This window comes from Trichosporon asahii (assembly GCF_000293215.1).
Source record: "Trichosporon asahii var. asahii CBS 2479 unplaced genomic scaffold scaffold00075, whole genome shotgun sequence".
In the NCBI taxonomy this organism is placed as follows: domain Eukaryota; kingdom Fungi; phylum Basidiomycota; class Tremellomycetes; order Trichosporonales; family Trichosporonaceae; genus Trichosporon; species Trichosporon asahii.
In genome coordinates this window covers 1,224,047-1,247,702 of record NW_014040850.1, presented here as the reverse complement: position 1 = coordinate 1,247,702, position 23,656 = coordinate 1,224,047, and the positions used below count along the sequence as shown (strand labels likewise).

Genomic DNA, 23,656 nt, shown 5'->3' with positions numbered 1-23,656 from the left:
GAGGAGAGGGGGGAGGGGGGACAGCCATCTCTGTGCGGTGTGGGTCGGTGAGTTGTAGCGCGGTCATGAGGCGTATGACCCAATCGACGCATCCGATGCGCTATGTCTATTCAGTCAAAGAGGATATTCAGGGATCATCAACGGCGCCAAACAAATGGCTGGTCATCCAGAACGCGCTCCAAATTCCACCATCCACCGCCCAGAGTCATTCAGACAGGTCTTGGAACGGTTGATTATTTCCGAGCTCTTTTTGAAGGATTAATCCCACCCTCTGTCGATCGGATGTCACCTGACTCTGTTATCGGGTTGCTCGTGTTAATTTTTGCCACCGTGCCGCCACCATCCCACGTGGTAGCTTGGACCCTGCCCCCTCCTGCAAAAGTTCACCAGCTCGTTGAATCCCTCCTCCCCAGATTCCACCCGGCTGCTCGCCCTTCTTCCTCCAACTCCCCTTCCTCGCCAATCCTCCCATCTTCGCCCGTCTCGCCCGACCTCGTCACTCAAACAGCTGTCGTCGACTCTGTCCTTCGAGCTCTCATCTTCCAAAACTAACCCACTTCAAAAGACCCTAATTTCCGGTCACTCTCTCCTTTTCTGTCTCACTAGTTCCCATTTCCACCCACCACCCCGCATACATCATGTCCGTCGAGGAGACCAAGCCTGTTGTTGAGGTTGCCGAGGCCAAGCCCGTCGTTGAGGAGGCCAAGATGGAGCTCCCCGTCGTCGAGGGCAAGACCCCCGAGGAGGTCCAGGAGGCCCTTGAGAAGTCGGCCGCCCAGGGTGAGTGTCACATTGTTGTTGACTCGGAGCGTTAGTGCTAACTTGCCGCAGTGGCCTTCTACTTCTCCGACTCGAACCTTCCCCAGGACAAGTTCTTCTTCTCCCTCACCCAGTGCAACCCTGAGGGATGGGTCCCCATCAAGACCATCCTCACCTTCAAGCGCATGCGCGACTACTCCCCCATCGGTGTCGCTGGTGTCGCCCAGGGTCTCCGCCAGGTTATTGCCTCGGAGGGCGACGACCCCCTCCTCGCCGTTTCCGAGGACGGTGCCAACGTCCGCCGCAAGCGCCCCCTTGAGCCCAACTCGACCATTTGGAACCGTTCCGTCTACGTGAAGGGCTTCGGCGAGGGAGACAACGACGCCAACTCGCAGGAGAAGATTGAGGAGTACTTCAAGCAGTTCGGAAAGGTCAACGCTGTCAGGAAGCGTCGCGGTGACGTCGAGGGCAAGGGCGACAAGGGCAAGGGCAAGGGCGCCTTCAAGGTGAGTAGTGTGCTTGGGCGACCTGCGTGTGCGCGATTGTGTCTGTGCTAACGTGCTAGGGATCTGTCTTCGCCGAGTTCGCGTACCAGACCGACGCCGACAAGTTCCTCGAGCTTGAGTCGATCCCCAAGTTCGGCGAGGAGGACATGCAGAAGATGTCGAAGGATGCCTACGTCAAAATGAAGGCTAAGGAGAAGGGCATTCCCGAGAATGAGATCTCGCGCGGAAAGCAGGACAGGAACAAACCCACCAAGTTCAACGCTTTCCGCGAGATGGAGCGCCAGAAGAAGGGTCTCAACCCCTCGCTCGCCAAGATCCCCAACGGTGTTGAGATCGTCGGCGAGGCTCCCTCGTTCGAGGGCAAGAAGCGCCAGCGTGAGGACGACGAGGAGGGTGGCAAGGGCAAGCAGCAGAAGAAGAACGAGCCCGTCACCATCGAGTACCTCGGCACCACCCTCGACGTCGACACCGAGAACGGCACGCTCGCCGACCCCTCGCAGCTCAAGTTCACTGACGGCGCGTGCATCAAGTTCTCCGCCCCCGGCGAGGGCTCTGACTGGACCAAGCTGAAGGAGGCTGTCATTGCCTCTGCCGTCATCGAGGCTCCCTTCATCAACTTCCCCCCCAACTCGACCTCTGGTGTCATTGCCAAGTCGGACAACGGCGCGATCACGGACGACGAGCTCTCCAAGCTCAACGCCGCCTCGATCACTTACGGCGACAAGCCGGTCACCTTTGAGCGCCCGACCGAGGAGGAGCAGCGCGCGTTCTGGACGAAGCGTGCCAACTTCCAGGCCTCGCGCGCCGCCAAGGCTGCGCAGGACAAGGCCCGCGCGGACAAGTTCCGCGGCCACGGTGGACGCGGCGGACGTGGTGGCCGCGGCGGCAAGTTTGGCGGCAGGGGCCGCGGACGTGGCGGCAAGTTCAACCGGGATAACAGGAAGGACAACAGGGCCGACTCGGGCCTCCCCCCAGCCGTCGGCGCGGCTAACTAGAGTGTCTGAGACTATGTGACTTGTGCTACTATGCGGTGCGCAGCGAGCGAAGCGAGCTGCAACGGTACTGACCGAGCGTAGCGAGGCCAGCGGGCATCGACATGACATCTGATTGACGGCAGGGAGAGAGGCGACACTTCGGTGGCGACGGCCAACGGGCGGAGCATGCGTTCGACGCAGTGCGACGTGCACAGACAGAAGCGTTCTTCATCGACTCGAAAACAGTCACCCCAACACTTTGCCGGTCGTGCGCCCTCCGCGTGCCAGCCTTAATAGCAACGTGATGACCAAGATCTGCATCGGGCCCATCAGGCCGAGGTGGTCGGGGCACTGACGACTGCACAGCAAGCACTGACGTCTGACTAACCATCTTCTCATCGTTAGGTCAGTTCTGCATCGATCAAACTGCACTCCAATCGACGAGCTTTGTCCACGCACCCCTCTGCGTCCTTCTTTGCTCCGTCACCAGCGCCGATCGCACACCAGAGGCGACGAGCGGTCCAGGCCAGGCGTTGCGGACAATAGAGACCCGCATTGTTCACCCACCCCCGCGCTCCGGGCTTATCTCAGCTGACCTGTCCTCTAGTTGTCACCTCTCCCGTCACCTCCCTCGTCACCTCTGCTTTCCCAAAGTGGTCTCTCTAGCAGGAAAGAAGATATATCAGGATGACCCGAGACACGTCCCCGATTCGGGGCTGTTTCGCGCTCAAGTCAACAGTCAATCCGCCCCGGCACCTCCCCTCCGAGCATTCAGCTTCGTGCCCCAAGTGTCCCGGCCATCCGCTCCTCACTCCCGCCGAACAGGAATCCTTCGCGAAAAAGGAGCAGACCGCGCTCGAGAAACAGAAACGACAAGTCGAAGGCTACCTCAAGAAGATCGGCAAGTCGTCCTCCACCTCTCCCTCTCCACCTCCACCTCTTCCACCGAGCCACTCCGTGCAGTGGGCGTCCTACCTCTCCGCCCTGCAAGCAGCGCAGGAATCACAACGCGCAGCCGAGTGGCCGCGCACCGAAGCCGACTGGCTCGTATACGCCAAGCTCCTCGCCGCCTCCAAGGCTACGACCCACCCACCACCCGCGCCCCCACAGGACGGCAGTATGGAGGCATGGCAAGCCTACGCGTCCGTGGCGGCGTATCAGGCGCAGCAAGCGCAGAAGGAGTGGGAGAAACACCTCGCGTCCCAGGTCGCTGCGGCCGAGGCGGCGTCAGCCGCGAGTGCTAAGGTCTGGGCCGTCCGGGCCGCTGACGCAGCCAAGGCGGAGAAAGCGAGAGACCTCGAGACACAGCGCTGGATCGCACTCACGATGGCGAAGGAGGCGAAAGCTAGGCGGGAGAAGGCGGAAAGAGAGGCGAAAGAAGCCAAGGAGAAAGCGGCCAAGGAGGCCAAGGAGAGGAAGGAGAGGGAGAAGAAGGAGGCGAAAGAAGCCAGGGACAAGGCCGCGAAGGAGAAGAAGGAAGCCAGGGACAAGGCCGCGAAGGAGAAGAAAGAGGCGAAAGAAAGAGAACGGAGAGAGAAGGAGATAGATAAGATATGGAAGGGGGCGAGTAAGGGGAAACTTTCCAAGGGCGGGCCCGCGTGAGTCACCTTCTTCCTTCTGCCACATTCTGCACCTTCGTACCGACAGCTCACTGAGGTTCACGTAGCTGACTTCAGGCCCGCGGCGTGGAACGGATTCGCGGATCTCCCACCGGCAGACTTTGCCTGGCGCCGGCCCCTCGATGCCGACCACTGGCCCTGGCCGAGGGGAAGCCGGACGTACACGGCCGCAGCGCACGAGTACGCCATGACGCTGGACGCGAGCCGGAGGGGACATGTTTCGACACTATAAGCTAGGCTGTATGCATGCTATCTACTTGCTGGGTTTCACTACAACAAGAAGGGTTCTCGGGTCTAGATGCCACCCCTGCGCCGCGGCGTCGCGCTCGTCCTCGACCCAGCGCCGATACCTGCCCGCCGTGGGGTGGCTCCGGCCCTAGCGGGCGTGCCGACGCCGCCGATCCGCGGTGTCCGCGCCGCCTTGGCGATCTTGTCGGCCTGGGCGCGCTCGCGCTCGTCCCGCTGCCGCGCCATTTCGGCCTCCATCTCGGTCTTGCGCGAGAACTCCTTCTGTGCACGGGCACGCGCGAGACCGTCAAAGTTGCGCTCGCGGATTGAGAAGAAGACGCCACCGAGCTCGGCGAGCCAATACGGATCGACTGAGGTCACGCACATCATATACTGCTTCGATGTGAGAACCACTGGGGACTGTTAGCAGCTGAACGGTTGGATAACATGGGGAAGGCAACTTACACTCGTGGTACACGACGTAGTCGGGCATGTAACCTAGACCGTACAGCGCTGACGTCGGGTGCAACACACACGGCAGGCCAGTACGAATGTTGACATACTCGCCCAGGTTCTTGACGCGCGCCGCTTGGTGGAAGTATCCGGCCGCAATGCATTTTCTGCCATTAATTAACGCGCGAGAACGCTCAACTCACCTGACAATGTCCCAGTCGGTGCCACACGACACGATCGGAAGCTTCTGCGCCTTCATAATGTCCTCGAGCTGGCCGCGGACCTCGCGCGCCTTGCGCAGGATCTTCGGGTGCAGGAAGTGCTTCATGCACCACTGGTCCTTGAAGCCGTTGTTCTTCCACTGTGTGTAGACGTGCAGAAGCGTAAGGTGGTCCGACTCGGGGACGAAGAACTTCTCGCGCGCGGCGTCACTCTCCTCGGCACGCTGCGGGGGACGGTAGAACACGCTCGGGACCGAGAGCATGGATACGATCGTGAGCATCTCAGCACTGCAGTTGTGCTTCGTCGCCACGATGAGCATCTTGGCCAGACTCGGCTCCATCGGGAAGTCGCTCATGATCCGGCCCTCATCGGTCAAGTCGCCGACGTTGTCGAGTGCGCCCAGCACCCACAGCTGGAACATTGAGTTCAGAATATTCTCCTGCGGCGGCGGGTCCATGAAGTCGAACTCGAGCAGGTTCTTCACACCAAGTGTCTTCAGCTGCAACACCGTGTTCGCCAAGTTCGTACGCTGAATTTCGGGAATATTGTTTGGCAGCAGCTCGTTGAGGTACGCGATCTCCGTGTACATGCGGTAGCAGTATCCTGGACCAGTACGACCGGCACGACCAGCACGCTGTCCGGCGTTCGCCTGGGAAATGGGCGTGATCTGGAGTGCGTCCATACCGACCTTCGGGTTGTAGATCTTGACCTTGGAGAAGCCGCCGTCGACGACGTACAGGATACCGTCGACGGTCAGGGACGTCTCCGCAATATTCGTCGCCACGATCACCTTGCGCCGCCCGTCAGGCGTTGGTTCGAAGATCTTCGCCTGCAAGTCTGCGGGCATTTGCGAATAAATGGGCAGAACCGCGAGTGGTGGCGGATCGTCGAGCGTCTCCAGTCGCTCTTCCACAACGGCGCAGGTCGTTTCGATGTCCTCTTGACCCGTCATAAATACGAGGATGTCGCCCTTCGGGTGCGTTAGGTGGATCTGCAACACCTGCTTGATCGCGGCATCGACGTAGTCCTCGCAAGGCGACTTGGAGTGGTAGATTTCGACAGGGAAGGTACGACCAGGGATCGTGAATTGGGCGGCGTTTCCGAAGAACTTTGAGAACTTGTCGGCGTTCATCGTCGCCGACGTCACGATCAGCTTCAGGTCCCGGCGGCGCATGAGAATTTTGCGGAGCAGACCCATGAGAATATCGGTCGACAGAGAGCGCTCGTGCGCCTCATCTAGAATCAGGACAGAGTACTTGTCGAGGTCCGCGTCGTTCAGCGACTCTCGCAGCAGAATACCATCGGTCATGACTGCCGTTAGCTTCCGCAGTCCGGGCTTAGGGACTCACACTTGATCTTCGTTTCCTTGGTAGAGCAGTCCTCGAAACGGATGGAATATCCGACGGTCCCTCCAAGCTCACAGCCAACCTCCTCACTGACACGCTTCGCCACGGACATGGCCGCGACACGACGCGGCTGAGTACAGCCGATGATGCCATTGGCGCAATATCCGTCCTCGTACAAGAACTGGCCCAGCTGCGTCGTCTTTCCGGAACCAGTCTCTCCGATGACAACGATGACTGGTTGTCAGTTTAGCGACGGCCCTCAAAACTCACCTTGGTTGTCACGAATAGTCCTCATCAGCTCTTCCCGGACAGCGAATGCCGGAAGGTACTCTCGCTGCTGCTTCAACGTCCGCGTCCGCGCAAAGTCGGAAACTCCGTCGTTCTTCTGCAGATGCGTCGCGAACTGTGATCCAGCCTTGTAGTTGTTCTCGTCGACCTCCTTGCCCTCCTCACCGAGGTCGGGTTCGTCCTTGACACCCATGAGGTTACCCAGGGTCGTTCCAGCCATGGAAGCGGCTTTGGCCGCGGCGCGCTCTCGCTCCTTCCTGTCTCGTCGCTCGCGAACGAGAGCACTTCCCTTCCGGGAGAACTGCGCCATGTCGCTGGTGACATCCTTGACCGGAGTCACTGGCTCCAACTGCTTGGTATACGCAGTGCGTCCATCGAGGAACGGCGGCTTCAGGTCATGCACCAGCACGTGCACCTTGGATTCTGGGTCGTCTTCGAAGTCCTCGTCCAAGTCACCGGCTTTCATGACACCCGACGTCAACATTCGGTTGTTCTCCCACTTGTCGGTGTCGGCATTCTGATGTCAGCTCAGGTCGAGACATTGCCATCACTCACGTATTGAGCTTGCCTTGCTGTTTGTCGCTTGGCAACCTTTTGCTCCATCTCCGCCTCTTTGCTCGTCTCAAGGTTGCTCCACTGGGCAAACGGATTGTGCTCCTCATCGCCGGCAACGGCGCCCTCGTCGTCGTAACTGTACCAGTCGCGATCCAGGCGCATCTGCTCTTCCTCCCACTCTTTCGCATCGACCTCGAACACGGGCGAATCGTCTCGGCTCCTGCTAGGCGTTTCATCCCAGCCGCGACTCCGTCCTGATGGTCCTGGGCCACCGTCCCAACGTCTTCCGCTAGGGGTTTCATCCCACCCACGGTTCGGGACACGCATGCTCCCTCCATCGTACCGGCGGTCTTCCCTTGGAGTTGGCTCATCGCTCCAGTTCTTTCCACTGCGACGCTCGTAGCCACGATCGTCTCGTCGGTCCTCCCGATCGCGGTCGTACCCCCGGTCGCGGTCTCTCCGATCGTAACCCCTGTCGCGGTCTCGGTCCTGCCAGCTGCCCTTGTTGAGCTTCTCCTGGAAGTCTCCGAACCCACGACGCTCCTCGCGTTTGGGGACGGCAGCGGACGTCTGGGTCTGAGGCTTGTTCTTTTCACGTCGTCGAGCTTCTAGCCGTTGACGGGCAATCTCGGACAGTCCACCTCCGTGACTCGGCGTCTCCTCAGCCTTGACACGGGTGTGCTCGCGCTTGACAGGGACAGCAGGAACTTGTCGTCAGCACATGAAGACTTCAGTGCGACTCACCCTTGAACACTCCACTAGCACCCTCTTCCGGCTCCTCCACCTTGAAGCGCTTGCTTGGAGGCTCACTAGCTTGGGCGCGCTTCTCCGCGGCCAGCTTGTCGAGACCCAGAAGACTGGCTCGAGGTGCGGGTGTCTTAAATTTCGGCGCCGCCCCACTTGGTCGCAGTCCACCCTTCCTCCGCGGCTCAGCTGCAAGAACATCCGAGTCCTCGTGATCCATTCCGGACATGGAGCCGCCCGAGGAAGCCGAGGCGAGGGCGTCGTGGGCCAAGATCCTCTGGTGAAGCGAGAGCACCGCGTCAACCGGGAACTTGCCGAAAGTCCCCATCGCTGCTTGTCAGCCTTGATTAGAAGACAGCTGAACGCACCCTTTGTGAATGAATCTCCAGTGCGGTTTCCCCTAGCGATGTCGATAACTCTCTGGGCGAGGAGATCGTTCGGTGTCACCATGTTCATCAAACGGGACATCTACGGTTGTCAGCGAACGCCGATGTCGATAAACTCACCTCGACGGCGACGCCGTGAGTAAAGCTGTCCACGCCTGAGTCATTTTTATCGCTTTCCGACATGTCTGCGGCCGAAGTTGAGTTGGAGATGGCTCTCGTCACTTGTTCCTGCGCGGACAGCGAGGAGACGAAGGAAGAGTGGAGGTTGCTTCTAGTCGGCGGCAACACCGTAGAGATATTGTTGTCATAGAACGGACGGAACCAATTTTTCGGATGATCGATCTGTTATCAGACCCTCGATCTGCTCCTATCTCTTTGCCATCTCCGAGGACCAGCACGCGACATGGACAAGCGTAACGCGTCTGCCTGCGAGGTAGCGCGTAAGGCGCTGCTCAAAAAGGGTCCCGAAGAGCTCATCTCTGGGTGAGCTACCCGCTTAGCCTTGGCTGACATCAGGACAACTCTGACAGACGCTATCGATTTTGTTTGTGCACCAGGCGAGGGATCGGAGGATGTCCTCAGCCGCCTGGCGTACCTCACCGTCCTGTGTCGACAGATCACAAAGTTGTCTTCGATACCCCAACCTTTGCTTGGAGCTGTTGTCGACAAGCTGGGTGCTGCCTTGGAGCCCCGTGCTCCTTTAGGCATGCTCTTGAGCCAGGGCCTGGCAAATACGACCAAGCCTCATCCTCAACGCGCGGGTGAAGCTCTGACAGCCGTCGTGCGGCTAGCCTCCCATTTGAACCATGAGGAGATCCTGTTCCCGCTCTGGTCGGACACCCTCCGCCAGGATCTCAGCGTTCGTTCGACTCTCGTAACCCTTGGACATCTGGTCGACAGCATCCCCGCTCGTTTGGTCCCGACCGACCTTATGCCTAAGCTTCTGGAGGACGTGACAAGCTCTGATGGTGTTTCCAGCGTCCGTGGAACCCTGCTCGCGAAAATTCTGGGACGGGAGCGTGCAGGGCGCGCGGACGCCGCGGCCGACAGGGCCATGCTTCGCCCTTTGCTGCCAAAACTCGTGACGGAAGATGGAGAGGACGTAGTGGTCGTCAGCCGCTACCTCCTACCTCCGCTCGTGGCTGACCACCCGAGTGCTCTGAAATCATTGTTAGGACTGTTGGACGAGGCTGCCAGCGAAGGGAGGGAAGACGAGTGCTACGCTGCCTGGATCATGGTTGCCGCATTCGGGGTCCAGAACGGTCTGACCTCTCTCGCAGATCTGGATCAGGAGAAGCTGCAGGAGGCCTTGTATCATGCCAACTACAGGCTGCGGATTATGGCGTTCGAGCTTGTTACCGGTAGCAAGGACTTACTGGAGCGTAAGGTCATGAACTTGATCGTGCAAGGTTTCGAGTGGAATGAAGGGCTTCCTCAAGCTGGGTGAGGATGAGGTTGCTGTCCGACGCTGACAGACAGTGGACGTACCGACATGAGCTCCGCGGTGTATCAGTTTTTTAAAAGGCTGAAGGACCTGCAGAATGCAACGGTGCGCGACGCCAAGCGGCCGAAGACCACACCGCAGCAGCGAACGATCTTGGAGCAACGCCTAGCTGTGGCTGGAGCTTTCCACGCGTGGTTCGCCGACGAATACATTACGCCGGCGATCCTGGCCTGTCGCGAGACTCCTGCTGTTCGCACCATCTTTGCGCTGAACCTTCTGAAACGCTACTTGGACGTCTTCAGCGGGCAGCCGGAGGGGGCGTACATCTACACCCCGACGCGCGTTCGAGCGCTGGTTGCCTGTCAGGCATCTGAGTTCTCCGAAATGCGAACATCAGCCAGGGACGTGTAAGTCTGCGGCGAGCATATCAGTCATTGACAATCAGCATCGCTCAGTCCCCTCTGCCTCTTCCAGGATTTGAACCCGGCAGCGTTGAGGCAGAGGAGCTGCTGTCCGCCGCAAAGTTGTCCATCAACCATCCCAGAAACACCCAGGCCGAGGCTGGCCGGGCGGCTCTCAGCATTCTGTTCACGAAAGTCATTCAGCCTCAGGGTAACGACGCTGCTGCTTCTTTCCTGGAAGGCATGTTGCAGTTGTTGGAAAGTCACCTCCAGCGCTGCGAGGCGGATCTTGCGAGCGGAATTGTTGAGTTCCCGCTGCACGGACTCCTGAGCGCCATTGCGTATGTTTGCACATCAACGATTTGCTTCTGACAACAGTGAACTTGTTCAGTGTCTCGATACCGCTACTCCTGAGGGTCAGTCGAAGTGGTCACCCTTCCTCCACCAGCTCTTCGGTATCATCGAGCGAGTTTGGGCTATCACTTCGAAGGTCATCTCACTGGGCCCCGAGACTGAGGACAAGACTGCTGCTCACGAGATCGCTAAAGCTTACGACGTACTCGGGGACGGCGATGATGAGGACGAATTTGATCACACCGGCCTCCTGAGCGGCTGTTGGCGAGCAACCAAGGAAGCCAGTGACATGCTGGCAGCCATCATCACCGCGCCGCTGAGGGTCCCGGAACAGAAGGTCTGGTCGCGGTCTGAAGTCGACCATGCCGGTCACCACTTCCTCATGTGGCTGCAAGAGGTTCGACACAGAGGAACGTTCTCAAAGATTGCGCCGGCGTTCGGCTCGGTCGTGGACGCTGTGCGTAGAACGGAGATGAAAGACCTTGTGAAGGAGTGGTTGGATGTGAGTTTTACACTCTCCATGCAGTGATCTAACCACAGACCGAGCTTTACACCATAGGTAAGGGGCATATCTCCACCCTTCGGAGATCGGCTGCTCTTCCTTACACAACTTTGGCCCTGGTGTCCACAGATGCCGACCTGTTGGAGTACACTGTCAACGCGCTGGTGACTATGGCTCGTCTCGACACTCCCTCACCCGATGCTGCCAAGGTCCACGCCTTGAACTGTCTCAAAATCCTTCTTCTGGATGCTAAGCACTCCAGGTATCTGGAAAGGTACTTCGAGAGGGCCGTGACCGTCGCGTTGCAGGCATTTGGCTCGCCCAAGTACGTCGTGCGGCGGGGAGTACTGCTGACCCCTCAGTTGGAACGTTCGAAACGGTGGCCTGATCATCTTCTCTACCCTTTCACACCGACTGCTGAACCACAATCCTCGATCACAAGGCGATGCTGGAACGAGAGCCGCACTGGCGAACCGTCAGACTTTGGCGTCGTGGGTTCGGAAGTACCCAACACTTATGCCGTGGATCAACGATTTCCTTGTCCGCAACCGCCGCGCTGGACCGACAGGCTTGGGCGAGCACTCGCCGTTGTTCCCCGTACTCATTATTCTGAGATCTCTTCGTTGGTCTCAAGACGGTGCAACCGAAGCTGCTCAACTCTGTCCCATCGTTGAGGCGTACCTGTCCAACCAGGACATTCAAGTCAGAGCTGTGGCTAGCCAAGCCCTTTCGAGTCTCCTGAGTCCCGACCAGGCCGTCGAGAAGGCGAAGGTGACAGCGACTCGCATCTCCCACTCGTCAATGGATCTCAATCTGGTCCACGGGCGACTCCTGTTCCTGGAGCATCTGATCACGGACGTCATCGAGTGGGAGACGGTTTCCAACGAAGACCGACGTATTCTCGAAGACCGGATGCGCGAATCGCTGTGGCAACAACGCAACCCCACCATCGTAACTGCCGCTGTTGATTGCGTGAACGCGTACACCTCACTGGTCGAGCCTCTCACGCCCTCCTTACCGTCAATCATCAAGGAGATCGCTCTGTCGTCCCTCAGGAGGCCAAGCGCCCCCGGTGTTGATCTCCTCTGCGCCAGCGCTGCGAAGGCCTTGCTGTCCTCGAACCTCGCGGATCTACTGCACCCTGCGATGCCTGAGGATGCCCACCTTGCCGCTCTGGAGCACCTTGGTGCTGCGGACTACACTCCTGCTGCATTGAAGGCACTCATGAAGCTGTGTCGGTCGCCGGTCGGCGACGGCGTGCATACTGCCGTCTTCGACGTTCTCGCTTCTTGGCCGCTTGATGCAGAGTTCGAGGAGAACCGGGAGGTCATTGCGGACATCGTATGGAAGCGATACCAGAGCACACGTTGCGTGCCTTTGAAGGAGGCGGCATTGGCGGCCATGGGTCGTGTCAGTGCCGGCCAAGACGCTGAGCGTGTCGCGAAGCTGGCCGCGCTCGTTGCGGAGGCGGCTGCGGAGGAGCGAGTGAGTTGATATCCTGCTATAGTTGAATTATACTGACCTCAGGCCGAACCCAGCCGAATGGCCGCTCTGCGAAGTCTCGAGAGCATGGTAGACGTCCTGTATGGCTCACCTTCCAGCTCGCGGACTGTCCTGCAACGTGCACTCCTCGCTCTACTGCAGGACGATGATCTTGAGATCCGGCAGGGAGCAGCGGCGATCGTGCAGCGAGGGCTGCGTCTGAAGCGCCCCGTGGTGCAGCAGAAGGCCGTTGAGCTTTGGTGGTCTTGGCTTGAATCACAGCTCGTTGACGCGGCCGAGCGCGCGCAATGGGAAGAGTGGCTCTGGACCAAAGCCCTGGACATCGATGGCGCGGAGTCTGACTTCGCGCTCCTCAGTGCTGCTGATAACACAACTGAGCTGTTCGTGGAGGAGCCTCCGAACATCTTCCGTAACGAGCTCATTGACGTTAAGTACGCCTCAGCCCTACTCGCCAAGCTCGGTGCGAAAAATCTAAAGACGGCAGACGCTATTCAGGCGCACGACCGGGTTTATGGGAATGGCGTCATCGAACCCAGCTGGGTCGTGCGCGAGAAGGCTCGACGTAGGCTCGAGTGTATCTTACGACTAGCATAGACGTGACATTCGCATGTATGGACTATCTTTCTATCGCTCGTTGCGGTTCGCCTCCTTCATCTTCTCAACAGAAACCGCTCAGGCGATATCAGCAAGCGGTCAGACGAATGGTGCAAACATGCCGGCTTAGGTAAGCCACACAACCGGCTGACGTGATAGGGATGATAGCTCAGTTGGGAGAGCGCGAGAGTGAAGATACTCAATTCTTGAGGTCGGGCGTTCGATCCGCCCTCGTCCCACACCCAGAGTCTGCCCGCCTGATCCTTCGGGAGCTGGTTCAAGGGCAACATTGTGTTTTGCCAGTCAGTCGCTTCATCTGAACAGAAAGGCCGGTAGACCGGAGAACCTCAATGCAACGCCATGGACCTATGCCTCTTGCCTTGCCTTGCAAGCGAAGTGCAGGCTGTGTGTAAGAAGTCCCGGCCCCCCAGAAGGGTTCTGGAAACCATGAGCAGAAAGTTATCCAACTCTCAGATTCAAGCAGCACATAGGCGAGGGACCATCACATTTGCCATCGAACAGCACGTCTCGAACCAGACGACCAGGCGGTGCTTACGACTCGTCTCCTAGGCATTGACGGCCATTGTCTCGTCGCCGACGGCGTGTTCCTGAGTGGCCGCGGCCCTGAGCCCGAGCCCAGCTCGATAGCTCGACACCAACTGGGCGTTTGTACTATGCTACGCTGGTTGTACTGGCACAGGAGGGTGGGCCATAAATCTAGTCTTGACGAGGTGCGCTGGAATCTCGAGCCTGTAACTATCTTAGTGCTGCATCATGGTGCCAACGGCCAGCGCTTATCACATCACCCGCCACTTTCACTTTGAGGCTGTTCCTCCGTTCCTCAACTTTATCGGCCTGCTCAATCTGACCTGGCTCTTGCTCTGGGTATCCCTCAGCGTTTCCCGAGGCTTATCAACACCCTACTTGCGGCTTCGGCGTCGTCATTGCGACCGCATGGCCAGGTCTGGCCTGTCAGACGGCCGTTGACACCAACAAGCCAGCTGAGCTACAGCCAGACGAGATCTGGTAATGGCAGCGCAAAGCTACCATACTCTGAGACGACCAAACGTAAGGTAAGGCAGCTGTATGACATAAGCCGCGGAGCTCGGGCTAACAACCCGATTCTTCGGTTATGCCATGGACGCCTCCACTGGTACTACTGTACAAGCCTCTCGATCAGAGTGTTTCCTCCTCTGCTGCAAACTTCAGCAGCGTGGAGAGGCGAGTGGAAGCTCTGTGCTCTGTAGCGGAGGAAGGATTACTTCTGCTAGTTAAGCTGTAGAGTTGTTTCAACCAGTATATCGAGAGCAGCGCGAGACCTGGGTAGATGGCAGGAAGTAACGCCCTACCGATTGCAGTGCGCAGTCAACGTAAGGATGAGCTTTCGATCGCATGCTCGTAGATCCTTCAGCTTATCCGACAAGGTTCTCGGTCTGCGCATGGGTGTCTGGTATTGAGCTTCGATACCGTCGGACCAATGTTCTTTGGTGCTGGGGAGAAGCAGCGGATGTTACTTCGTTTCGGCGATGTTTGGGTAGGGGCTACCAAAGACCAACCGCGAGTGCAGTGGCTGATCGCCGTATGGCACCGCCGCAAACTGAACCCAACAGCTAATGCTGTGCCCTCAATCTTGGACCTGGTAGACCAGGAGTGGCATAGAGTTGGATACCGGGAGTGATCGCTATCTGTACTTCGCCGAGGAACGGCGCACACACTCCCACGGTGCTCACGTACTTTCTCGTACGCAATGCTCCTTTGTGTGCAAAGGGACTGCGCGACAACAACTCTGCAACAGCGAAAGCTCTCAGTGAGCTCTTCTGATACTGGCTGACAGTGGAAACGTCGTATTGCATCACGCCCAGCTCCCGCACCAGATCCAGGAAGCTGGGACAGGAAGACTGGGAAATGCTGGAGATGTACGCATACACCTGCTGAACCCTGTGAACGTAATTTGTTACATACGGGAGCTGGCCCGACAATCTTATCTCCTCATCGACGGATAGAGTTCAGCACCCCCTTGACAACAGCCAGCGGTAGTTCGCCGCTCCTGACAACGACAGCATCACCGCCTCCGACGACGCCGTCCATGCCGCTTCAGCGCGGCCGCCCGCCGCGCCTGTCGCCGTCCTTCCACCCTGGCGTCTCGTTCACCTGGATAGCTCATGTTCCCGAGCAAATCGGATTCGCTGGAACACTTCCTCATGTTTAGAGTGTGGCTTATGCACCGCATACACAGGCTCTGGCTCATACCCTATCCGCAGCGGGAAAGCGTTAAGCATGCCCTCCTAAATCTTTTTAGACTATAGGCTGGCAGTGGCCTAATCCTAAGTTGGACACATGTCTGCGGATGAGATCACAAAATTGACGATAAACAAAGGAAGAGGGGCCACGCTATATTCGAGGTTCCCCCTCGAACGACAACAGGAGAGAATGATGGGTAGCAAAAGGCGCGGATGGCGCCTGACGATCTCGCATGATTGAGCATCGCTGACGGCCACCGGTCTGACAGCCTTGTCATCTAAGGATCTGATGTAGAACGGAAGTAAACGTCGCCGGGCCGATGTCTGACGTCTGGGGTATCCGACCGAGGGTTCGCATCTGCAGGATAACGAAGCCTTATGTCACATCAGCATTCCAGTCGTCAGTGGTGGCTCTGCTCTGCGTCCTAAACATAGGGCCAAAGCTGAGGGCGGGATAGCGCATCATAGCGCAAATCACCACACGTGAGCGGGACAGCTGCCTTCCTCTGATACCACGCACGATCTCAGCCCACGCTCGCCGTTCCCGGAGCTGGAGAGCACCTCTCGGAGGTTTGCCAGTGCATCGTCTGCACAGCTACGACGCTGCGGCCATCGGTGTCTTCTCCGTAGCCCCTGTCCCGCTGTGCCGATCGGCAGCCTGCTCAGGTTCGAGCTCCAGCGTCCGTTATGCCGATGCCGTGTCGATCCGATTCCCAGACTCACCTCCTCAGGCGTTGCGGCGAGATCAGATCAGGTCGCAGGCTTCCTGACCTACCCACACCGCTGGATGAAGTAAGCCCTGCACCTCATGGTCCACAAACGATTGAACCCTTCGCTCACACCTCCTTGACAACGTCGGCAAGCTGGTCTCGAACGTCTTTGCGACGTTCCCGACGTGACAGGGCAGTTCTTGACCTCCTTGACGATGGTCTTGCTCTCGGGTGCTTTGGGGGACGTTTTGAGTCTCCTCAAACCATGGGTTGACGAGTTGGGAGACGTTGAAAGGTATATAAGAAGTCGAGGGAACCTGTATCGGAAACCAACAACGTCTCACGACCTCCCCTCGCGAATCAAGCAAAAACATCTACCTCACTCTCAACCCTTGTCCACACTTTCACACCATGGTCGCCACCTCTTTCATGACTGCTCTTGCACTTGCGGGTGCCGTCGCTGCTGCTCCCACCAGCGGAAGCTACAGCCCGAAGCCCGGAGATCTTCCTGCCTCCCTGAAGGTCGTTGACACCGACCTCTGCCTCGACAACGCTCACGGTAACACCAACATCGGTAACCCGATCAACGGATGGTACTGTGAGGGTCCCTCCAACAAGAAGCAGGGCTGGTTCCGTGAGAATGGCAAGCTCCGCCTGGCTGGTGTCGAGGACAGGTGTATTGGTGGTAAGTTTGAACGCCCTTGCCATTCTGTAAAACGAACGCTAACATGCAGTGAACAAGCAGGATCGTCTCGTCCTCGCTTCGTGCACCAAGAACGGACCCGAGATTAAGACTGTCACGTTCGGCTTTGGTCTCCCCAGCGAACAGGCTTCCACCCCCGGCGAGGGTGCTTACCTGTGCACCGACGTCGCTGCTGTCCCCGGACGGATCGTTAAGGCTACGTGTGTCAAGGCGCCCGTGGCCGGTGTCCAGGTTCAGCTTGTGTCCGGCCCGCCCGGCACTCACACCCCGATCTCGTGGCAGGACGGCGCTGCCGGTGTCTACAGGGACACTTCCGCTCCTCACTACCCGGTCAACCCTAACATCGAGTAGGAGTAAGCATATTGACCAACCGCATCACAATACGAAGGCAGCAATACAACAACGACAAGCTGTTTGACACAGCGAAATGACATGTATAATCTCTTCCCAGCGATGATCACCTAGACGAGCGACTAACCGACTAACGTTCTCGCGTTCTCATTCAGCGTACTGCTCAGAAAAGCACAAGACAAAGCCGTCCCAGACCGCTCAGCTGGACGTTTGTTTGTGTCAATGGTGACAACAGATTAAGGTTTCGTTATCTTACGGCACGCTCATATCGTGGGCTCCCCATGACGTAAACCCCAATAACTACAGCCATATCATCTTCGGCGATTCCCCGATCATCGAGGCCTCCGCTCTGTGACCCCTTGGTGCTGGGAAGCTGAGGAGTCCATGTCGAACCGTTGTCCCCATCCAGACGATCCTCAGCATCATGGTCGAGTAAAGTCCAGGTAGTGAACCGTTGCTCGGCGATAGTACGCGCCCACGCTTGGATATAGCTGCAGGGTGAGTCAAACATACCGTGCGGCGTTCCTAGGAAATCCTGAGAACGGGCGCTCCGTCAAACTCAGAAACCCAAATCACTATCGGAGCTCGTTGGCGCTGAGCCGACCTCGCATGGCTAGGGAATGCGGAAGGAGTCGAAAACCATCCCCTCCACGGGTACGCATAACCGCCCGCACGATACGAGCGGACCAACTCTCGCTCTGGGTCCCGGAAGCGGGCTCGTACTTGAGACGTCCGTTGTTTCGGGACGAAGCTAGCAGCTTAGAGTAGACTATCCTGTGCTCGGATGTTCAACGCGGGATGCTAAGTCTGCATAGACTTCGTAGTCTGTCGCTCACAAGGATGTCCCGTTGCTTCAGCGTCGACCACATGAGAGCCCAACCGATCAACCGATGCGAAGGCGGCGGTGCGGTATGCTGTCGGGAGTTAGGAGAACGGTGACCAGCCCTTTCAGCCTCTCGCATGTCTGGGCCTGGCTGAGCGCAGCACTGCCTACACAGAGTGGAGGTGTCTGCCTATATCTCAGGCTGCAGCATCAGACAGACTGAACCGATAGCGTCTGTGGTGTGCTTGCCGTACGGCTACCCAGTGAGACACCGCAAGGGGCCCTTGGGCCCCATGCGTTCAGAACAAGGGCCAAACCTAAACTTGGCCCATACCGTTGTCGACGTTCTATTGGTATCTGCTTCCATCCGGATGTCGTGTCGCGAGTAAAGAGCGCCCAACGTGGTAGGTTGACGTCTGTAGCTACAACTGGACACTTTCCCGACGTCTGAACTGTGCTGAAGGTGTTGCAACAGCCCGTGAGCAGGAGATAAGACGTCAAAATCGCCGATCATCGGTCAATTTGATTGGCGTCAGCCAATTGTCCAATTGAACCTGAAACGCATCGTGCGGTCTCAGAAGCGGCTTTGCAGCGTAAGCAGAGCGCAGCTATCAATGGAGCGTAGCGACATGGAAGCCGAAGGTCCAAGCTGCAGCTGTGTCGGGCGCGATTGCACCCAAGCTCGGCATAGAGATCTGCAATGAGGTGTGCCAAGAGGATCAATGCGGATCCGGATAGATCAGCTTGACAACGCTCCCACGCGTGCGGGATGGTGAGAGCGCGACGTCCATCCCGCTTCGGTCGCCGCATCCAGCTGACTCTGACCATCATCTCAGGCCACTTATAACGCTGCAAGGTGTTGTTCGTGTTCGGCTCCCATCACAAGTAGCACTGCTTCGCTCAACCACGGCAAAAGTCTCCGCCGACCGCACATTCCCCACAACGCCCACTCATCTTGCGCCCGTGTCGCTGAACTCCCGACCAGAGAACCTCACCTAAGCCCAGCATGCGTCTCCTTCTCGGGCTTTACCTCGCCTCTCCTGCACTTGGGGCTGCGTTCACGTCACTCCAGCTCTCTGGATCGGACGGCCCATGGTGCGTCCAGACCAAGGGTGACAGCACCGAAATCGGCACCCCACTCGAATACGGCAAGTGCGGTCCCGCACCGACACAGCGCTGGAGCTATGTCGAGAACCAGCTGCGCCTGTCTGGCGAGGTGGACCGTTGTATCGGTCTGAAGCAGGGAGCGGAGGCCCCCGAGGCCGTGCTCGCATCGTGCATCCCCACAGACGATCCTACTGTCGAGACGTCTTGGACGTGGGACACCACGAAGCGATCTCAGATTTGTACATGTGCGTGCACATCCGCTTGCCCATGCCTAGATTAGGCAGGGGGCGATTTGGAAGCCTGACTTCAGTGTTGGATCAGCTGACACCATCGTAGATCACGAGAAGACGACCACTCCTCAGCAGACTTGGTGCCTCTCGGCGATCGGGGGCCAGGAGCCACCGAGGCTCTTCCTCTCATGGAGGCAGCGCGCAGGCCGCTTTGAACCCCAGCGCACCCCCGGTGGTCCTGTCACTGACGAAGAGGGCAAGTGTGGGGCTGCCTCGGGCGATGAGTGAATGAGCAGACCAGTAATGGTGTGAACTTGCCACTGTGGTGGCTCGATGACGTTGCGGCGCAGAGCGTCCAGTATGCACATTCCATGTGTGGCTGTCGTCCACTGAGCATTGTCAACAGCGATGAAGAGTCGTCTGTCCGACGGCGTCTGGCCATGCTCGGGTGTCTGGTGCGACATTCTCAGAACGCAAGCTTCAATTTTGGCAACTAACGTTATCTCGTCCGAGCAGACTGAGTTCGAGTGACTGACCGTCCTGGCAAGAGCCAACGCAGTGACCTCGGGGGCTGTCATGGTCTGTGCCATGCCCGTCCCGAACGGCATGCAAGGACGGAATGCAAGAGCCGTGAGCAGGAGCCCCGCGCAGAGAATGGCGGTACCTGGTCGTTATCTCACGTACACGGACCGGCTTGGTCCCACTGATCCAGAACCCCCAACTCGTTCCATCACCACATCCACATATCACGAGAACATGTTCGACCCCAAGCGTCCACAGATCTTCGGCACCGTCCCTCCCGTCGTTGCCGGAGAGCCGAAGCATAGCCCGGCCGCTCCCTCGATCACTCGACCGGCGCCCACCACTTCATGGCTCTCAATGATGCTCTCAGGTCAACCCGGCAAATGACGTTTGCTGTAGAGGCCTGGGAGAGAATTCCCGGCACAGGTGCTGTTCGGGCCAAAGTGGACCGCCGGCCGAGTTTGGAGGTTGCAAGAACACATATCGCCTCCCGCTCAACGTCGACGTCGACGCCTGCCAAGCCTGAGCCGCCAGTGTCGGGCTTGACAACTGACCGATACTGAACCGGGCACAGGTTCACCTGGCCATCATGCCACGGGCTGTAGATGGACGCTGACCGACTCGTATGGAGACTGACCAAAGATAGCCTTGGTCTTGCGCGCGGGCGAGGTAGTGCTGGTCGTCAAGATCAATGCTCCCACGCCCCCAGTTCTCGGGAGCGACATGAACCGACTGATGGGGAGAAAGGTGACAAACTCTCTATCGTCCCGTGGATCTCGAACTGAACCTCATCTGAAGACGCTCTGGGTTCATATTGGGTCGCGAGGGAGAAATGCCTCATAGCCTCGGACACCCGAGAGCTTGTCGTTGACGACACATCAACGGGTGGCAGTGATGAGCGTAAGCGCCCTCGAGCTCGCTCAACTGAACCACTTCATGGCGGCCACAATAACCTCGTGAAAGGTATATAAACGCCGTCTTCTCGACCTTTGTCAAGTCCAGCGACCAGCTCGATCACACCAGTTCAACCACCTCCCACCTCACAAGCAACATGAAGTTCTTCTCCCTCCTCATCCTCGCCCCCCTCGCCCTAGGCGGGTGGCACCATCCCCCCAAGCCCTCCTCCATGTCCCCTTCTCCCTCTCCTACACCTTCCTCTTCCCGTCCTCCTCCCTCCTCCTCGCCACCTCCCTCTTCGAGGCCACCTCCCTCAAGCAGTGTCTCACCCACACCCTCCGTGTCGCCCAAGCCGCCCCGTCCTCCCCGCAGCTTCCGTATTCATCTCCGTGGACAGAACTGCTGCGTCAATGCCAAGGGCACGAACGTCTGCGACGAAGTAGAGCTGTGAGGCAGTCTCCAACATCAATGCTGATGATGCCAGTGCCGCATGCAACCGCGCCTCGCGCTGGACATGGTACGGCGACCGTCTCCAGCTGGTGGGGGTGCACGACCGCTGTCTGGCGAGTACGTCTCCCCTGCCCTTTAGGTGCTCCTTTAGGTGCTGACAACAGTCTCGCGCGAGAACCGCGTCATCGTAGCCGGGTGCGCGCCCTCCAACGACCCGCGCATCAAGTCCATTGCCTGGTCGTACAACGCCTGGAAGGGTGTGCTGTGCTGTAAGTAGATGTCGGCCGAGCGAAGCGAGGCCCAGCGAGGCTTTGCTCTCCTCCGCTCTCCCATCGCTCCCTCCCCTCTCTCTCCCCGCCCCTCTCTGCCTCCCCACCACACTGCCACGCATTGCCAGGTTGCAGACGAAAGCTGACAACCAGCCGAGTGGATCTGTCTCGGCACAAAGACGCACTGGTGGCGCCGTAACGACCCCGAATCCCGCGCCCTCGAGATCGAAGAGTTGTCCGAGCGCGACGAGGCCGAGGCGGCCGATGCGGCCGACGCGGGCGCAGAGCCCGAGTCCGGCGCAGATCTCGGCGTGAATGGTGACAATACCACACCTGGAGGAGAGGGCGAGAAGCCTTCTGGCTTCCGCTGGCCCGTGTGTCCCCGCCTGCGCACCGTGTGGAAGAGGAATGCTGCGTGTTTCGATTTCGACTATCGGATCTGGTGGTGAGCCCCCCTACTCTCTTCCCCTCGGTATAGCTCGTTAGTCGCCGGTCGTCCTCTGGGTCCTCGGTCGACTCCCTCGGTCCAGTATCCTGGAGATTTGCGGGCACCTCGCGCCTGAGGGATGCGGGGATAGTAATTCTGGGGAGAGAGAGAGCAATGTGGGGAAGCCCAAAGATGGTTTACCCGCGAGATGATAAGACAGTGCGAAGAAACGCCACCCCGGCATCTAGCCGGGTAAGTCGTCGCTTGATCCGAACTTGGCCTGGAATTGGAACAGACAGAAAGAATGAAAGAAGATCGAGAAGTCAACAAGGGGGGTGTTTGAGACGCACACCTCTGAAGTTATGGAAAATGACGATAACACCATATCCTTGCAGCCTGGAATGAATCTGTGCCTCTTTACCTCGTTGCGGGTTAATGACTGTTAGTGGTGGTCAGTCAGGTTGCTCTCGCTCGCACTCGCTTCGCTCGTGCTCCGCTTGTGTATATGCAGTTGTTACATTTTAGTGACACCTATGTCTAGACTACTACTGAACCCTGAACTCCGAACGAGAACGGAGCGAGCTCGTCGCTGTTATCACGCTCGCTCGCTGCGCTCGCTTCGCGACCTTAGAGACGCTCAATGACCATGGCGGTCGCGGCACCACCACCGTTGCAGATGGCGGCGACACCCTTCTCTCCGGGCTTGAGGGCGTGGATGAGGGTGACGACGATACGGGTGCCGGAGCATCCGATGGGGTGGCCGAGGGCGACGGCGCCACCACGGGTGTTGACCTTGGAGCGGTCGAGGCCGAGGACCTTCTCGGCGGCAACGGCGACGACGGAGAAGGCCTCGTTGAACTCCCAGAGGGCAATGTCGTCCTTGGAGACACCGGCGTTCTTGAGCGCAATGGGGACGGCGAGGGTGGGGGCGGTGGGGAAGTCGATGGGGGCGGCGGCGGCGTCGGCGTAGCCGAGGATCTTGGCGAGGGGCTTGAGGCCGTCCTTCTCGACGGTCTCGCCCGAGGCGAGGATGACGGCGGCAGCACCGTCGTTGATCGTCGACGAGTTGGCCGGCGTGACAGTGCCGTCCTTCTGGAAGACGGGGCGGATGCCACGGAACTTGTCCTTGAGGAGCTTGTTGAAGTCCTCGTCCTTGTCGACGGTGACCTCACCCTTGCGGGTCTTGATCGTGACGGGGCAGATCTCGTCCTTGAACAGGCCCTTCTCCCAGGCGTCCTGAGCACGCTCGTACGAGCTCAGGCAGTGGTCGTCCTGCATCTCACGGGTGATGCCGAGCTGCTTGGCAGTGTGCTCGGCGCAGTTGCCCATCGGGAACTTGTTGTAGACGTCAAAGAGACCGTCGACGACGAGCGAGTCCTTGCCCTCAAAGTGACCGAAGCCGGGGAGCTGGCGGGGGAGGAGGAAGGGGGCGTTCGACATCGACTCCATTCCACCGGCGACCATGACGTCGCGCTGGCCGAGCTGGATAGCCTGCGAGGCCATGGTGATCGTCTTGAGACCAGAGGCGCAGACCTTGTTGATGGTCGTGGCGTCACAGGCCTCGGGGAGGCCAGCGGCGATACCGACCTGACGGGCGGGCGACTGGCCGCAGCCGGCCTGGACGACGTGGCCCATGTAGATCTCCTCGACCTTGTCGGCGGGGACCTTGGACTCGGCGAGAGCAGCCTTGACGGCGGCGGCACCGAGCTCGGGGGCAGTGAGGGGCTTCAGAGCACCATCCTTCGAGCCGATGGGGGTGCGCTTGGCGCCGACAATGTAGACGGGGTTACCGGGGTTGGCGGTCGACTGTAGTGGTGAGTCAGCATGGAATTCGACGTGTCACGGAGCCGGCGCGAGCGGTAGTGAGCTCGGAATTTCGGTGGGCGAGCGCTGGTCAATGTCGTCGCTGTCGTCGCCGTCACTGAAACCGTTGTGCTCACTGCTCGCACAGTGGTTTCTACTCACCATGCTCCTGGCGAGTTTGGGAAGGGTACGGGTGGAAGAAGCAAGACGGTTGGCGAACATCTGGAAAGGTCGTGGATGGGGGGG

The 23,656-nt window shown here is 58.8% G+C and overlaps 8 protein-coding genes and 1 non-coding gene across 9 annotated transcripts; 7 read left to right on the top strand and 2 right to left on the bottom strand.

The window, feature by feature from the left end:
* Positions 1 to 102: 102 nt before the first annotated feature.
* A1Q1_05996 (uncharacterized protein) lies at positions 103 to 552 on the top strand (the record flags this gene model as incomplete). Its single annotated transcript, XM_014321205.1, has 1 exon — positions 103 to 552. One exon carries the CDS (start codon positions 103 to 105, stop codon positions 550 to 552), a length of 450 nt encoding a protein of 149 aa, XP_014176680.1.
* Positions 553 to 638: 86 nt separating this feature from the next.
* On the top strand, positions 639 to 2,260 carry A1Q1_05995 (la ribonucleoprotein; the record flags this gene model as incomplete). Its single annotated transcript, XM_014321204.1, has 3 exons — positions 639 to 780; positions 832 to 1,265; positions 1,325 to 2,260. 3 exons carry the CDS (start codon positions 639 to 641, stop codon positions 2,258 to 2,260), a joined length of 1,512 nt encoding a protein of 503 aa, XP_014176679.1.
* A 666-nt stretch (positions 2,261 to 2,926) lies between these two features.
* Positions 2,927 to 3,588, top strand: A1Q1_05994 (uncharacterized protein; the record flags this gene model as incomplete). The annotated part of the gene is made up of 2 exons (XM_014321203.1): positions 2,927 to 3,476; positions 3,518 to 3,588. The coding sequence occupies 2 exons, from the start codon at positions 2,927 to 2,929 to the stop codon at positions 3,586 to 3,588; spliced, it is 621 nt and encodes a 206-aa protein (XP_014176678.1).
* Positions 3,589 to 4,152: 564 nt separating this feature from the next.
* Positions 4,153 to 8,022, bottom strand: A1Q1_05993 (RNA helicase, Prp16p; the record flags this gene model as incomplete). Its single annotated transcript, XM_014321202.1, has 8 exons — positions 4,153 to 4,499; positions 4,552 to 4,599; positions 4,650 to 4,660; positions 4,743 to 6,072; positions 6,111 to 6,323; positions 6,378 to 6,894; positions 6,951 to 7,657; positions 7,710 to 8,022. The coding sequence occupies 8 exons, from the start codon at positions 8,020 to 8,022 to the stop codon at positions 4,153 to 4,155; spliced, it is 3,486 nt and encodes a 1,161-aa protein (XP_014176677.1).
* A 461-nt stretch (positions 8,023 to 8,483) lies between these two features.
* On the top strand, positions 8,484 to 12,878 carry A1Q1_05992 (uncharacterized protein; the record flags this gene model as incomplete). The annotated part of the gene is made up of 8 exons (XM_014321201.1): positions 8,484 to 8,520; positions 8,581 to 9,523; positions 9,605 to 9,931; positions 10,015 to 10,270; positions 10,317 to 10,781; positions 10,844 to 11,055; positions 11,144 to 12,266; positions 12,309 to 12,878. 8 exons carry the CDS (start codon positions 8,484 to 8,486, stop codon positions 12,876 to 12,878), a joined length of 3,933 nt encoding a protein of 1,310 aa, XP_014176676.1.
* A 158-nt stretch (positions 12,879 to 13,036) lies between these two features.
* On the top strand, positions 13,037 to 13,117 carry A1Q1_t458. The gene has a single exon. It is a non-coding gene; the product is annotated as a tRNA-Phe (tRNA).
* A 3,122-nt stretch (positions 13,118 to 16,239) lies between these two features.
* Positions 16,240 to 16,882, top strand: A1Q1_05991 (uncharacterized protein; the record flags this gene model as incomplete). The annotated part of the gene is made up of 2 exons (XM_014321200.1): positions 16,240 to 16,513; positions 16,563 to 16,882. The coding sequence occupies 2 exons, from the start codon at positions 16,240 to 16,242 to the stop codon at positions 16,880 to 16,882; spliced, it is 594 nt and encodes a 197-aa protein (XP_014176675.1).
* Positions 16,883 to 18,711: 1,829 nt separating this feature from the next.
* A1Q1_05990 (uncharacterized protein) lies at positions 18,712 to 19,951 on the top strand (the record flags this gene model as incomplete). The annotated part of the gene is made up of 3 exons (XM_014321199.1): positions 18,712 to 19,057; positions 19,149 to 19,326; positions 19,591 to 19,951. 3 exons carry the CDS (start codon positions 18,712 to 18,714, stop codon positions 19,949 to 19,951), a joined length of 885 nt encoding a protein of 294 aa, XP_014176674.1.
* Positions 19,952 to 22,234: 2,283 nt separating this feature from the next.
* Positions 22,235 to 23,632, bottom strand: A1Q1_05989 (acetyl-CoA C-acetyltransferase; the record flags this gene model as incomplete). Its single annotated transcript, XM_014321198.1, has 2 exons — positions 22,235 to 23,413; positions 23,573 to 23,632. The coding sequence occupies 2 exons, from the start codon at positions 23,630 to 23,632 to the stop codon at positions 22,235 to 22,237; spliced, it is 1,239 nt and encodes a 412-aa protein (XP_014176673.1).
* Between the last annotated feature and the right edge of the window lie 24 nt (positions 23,633 to 23,656).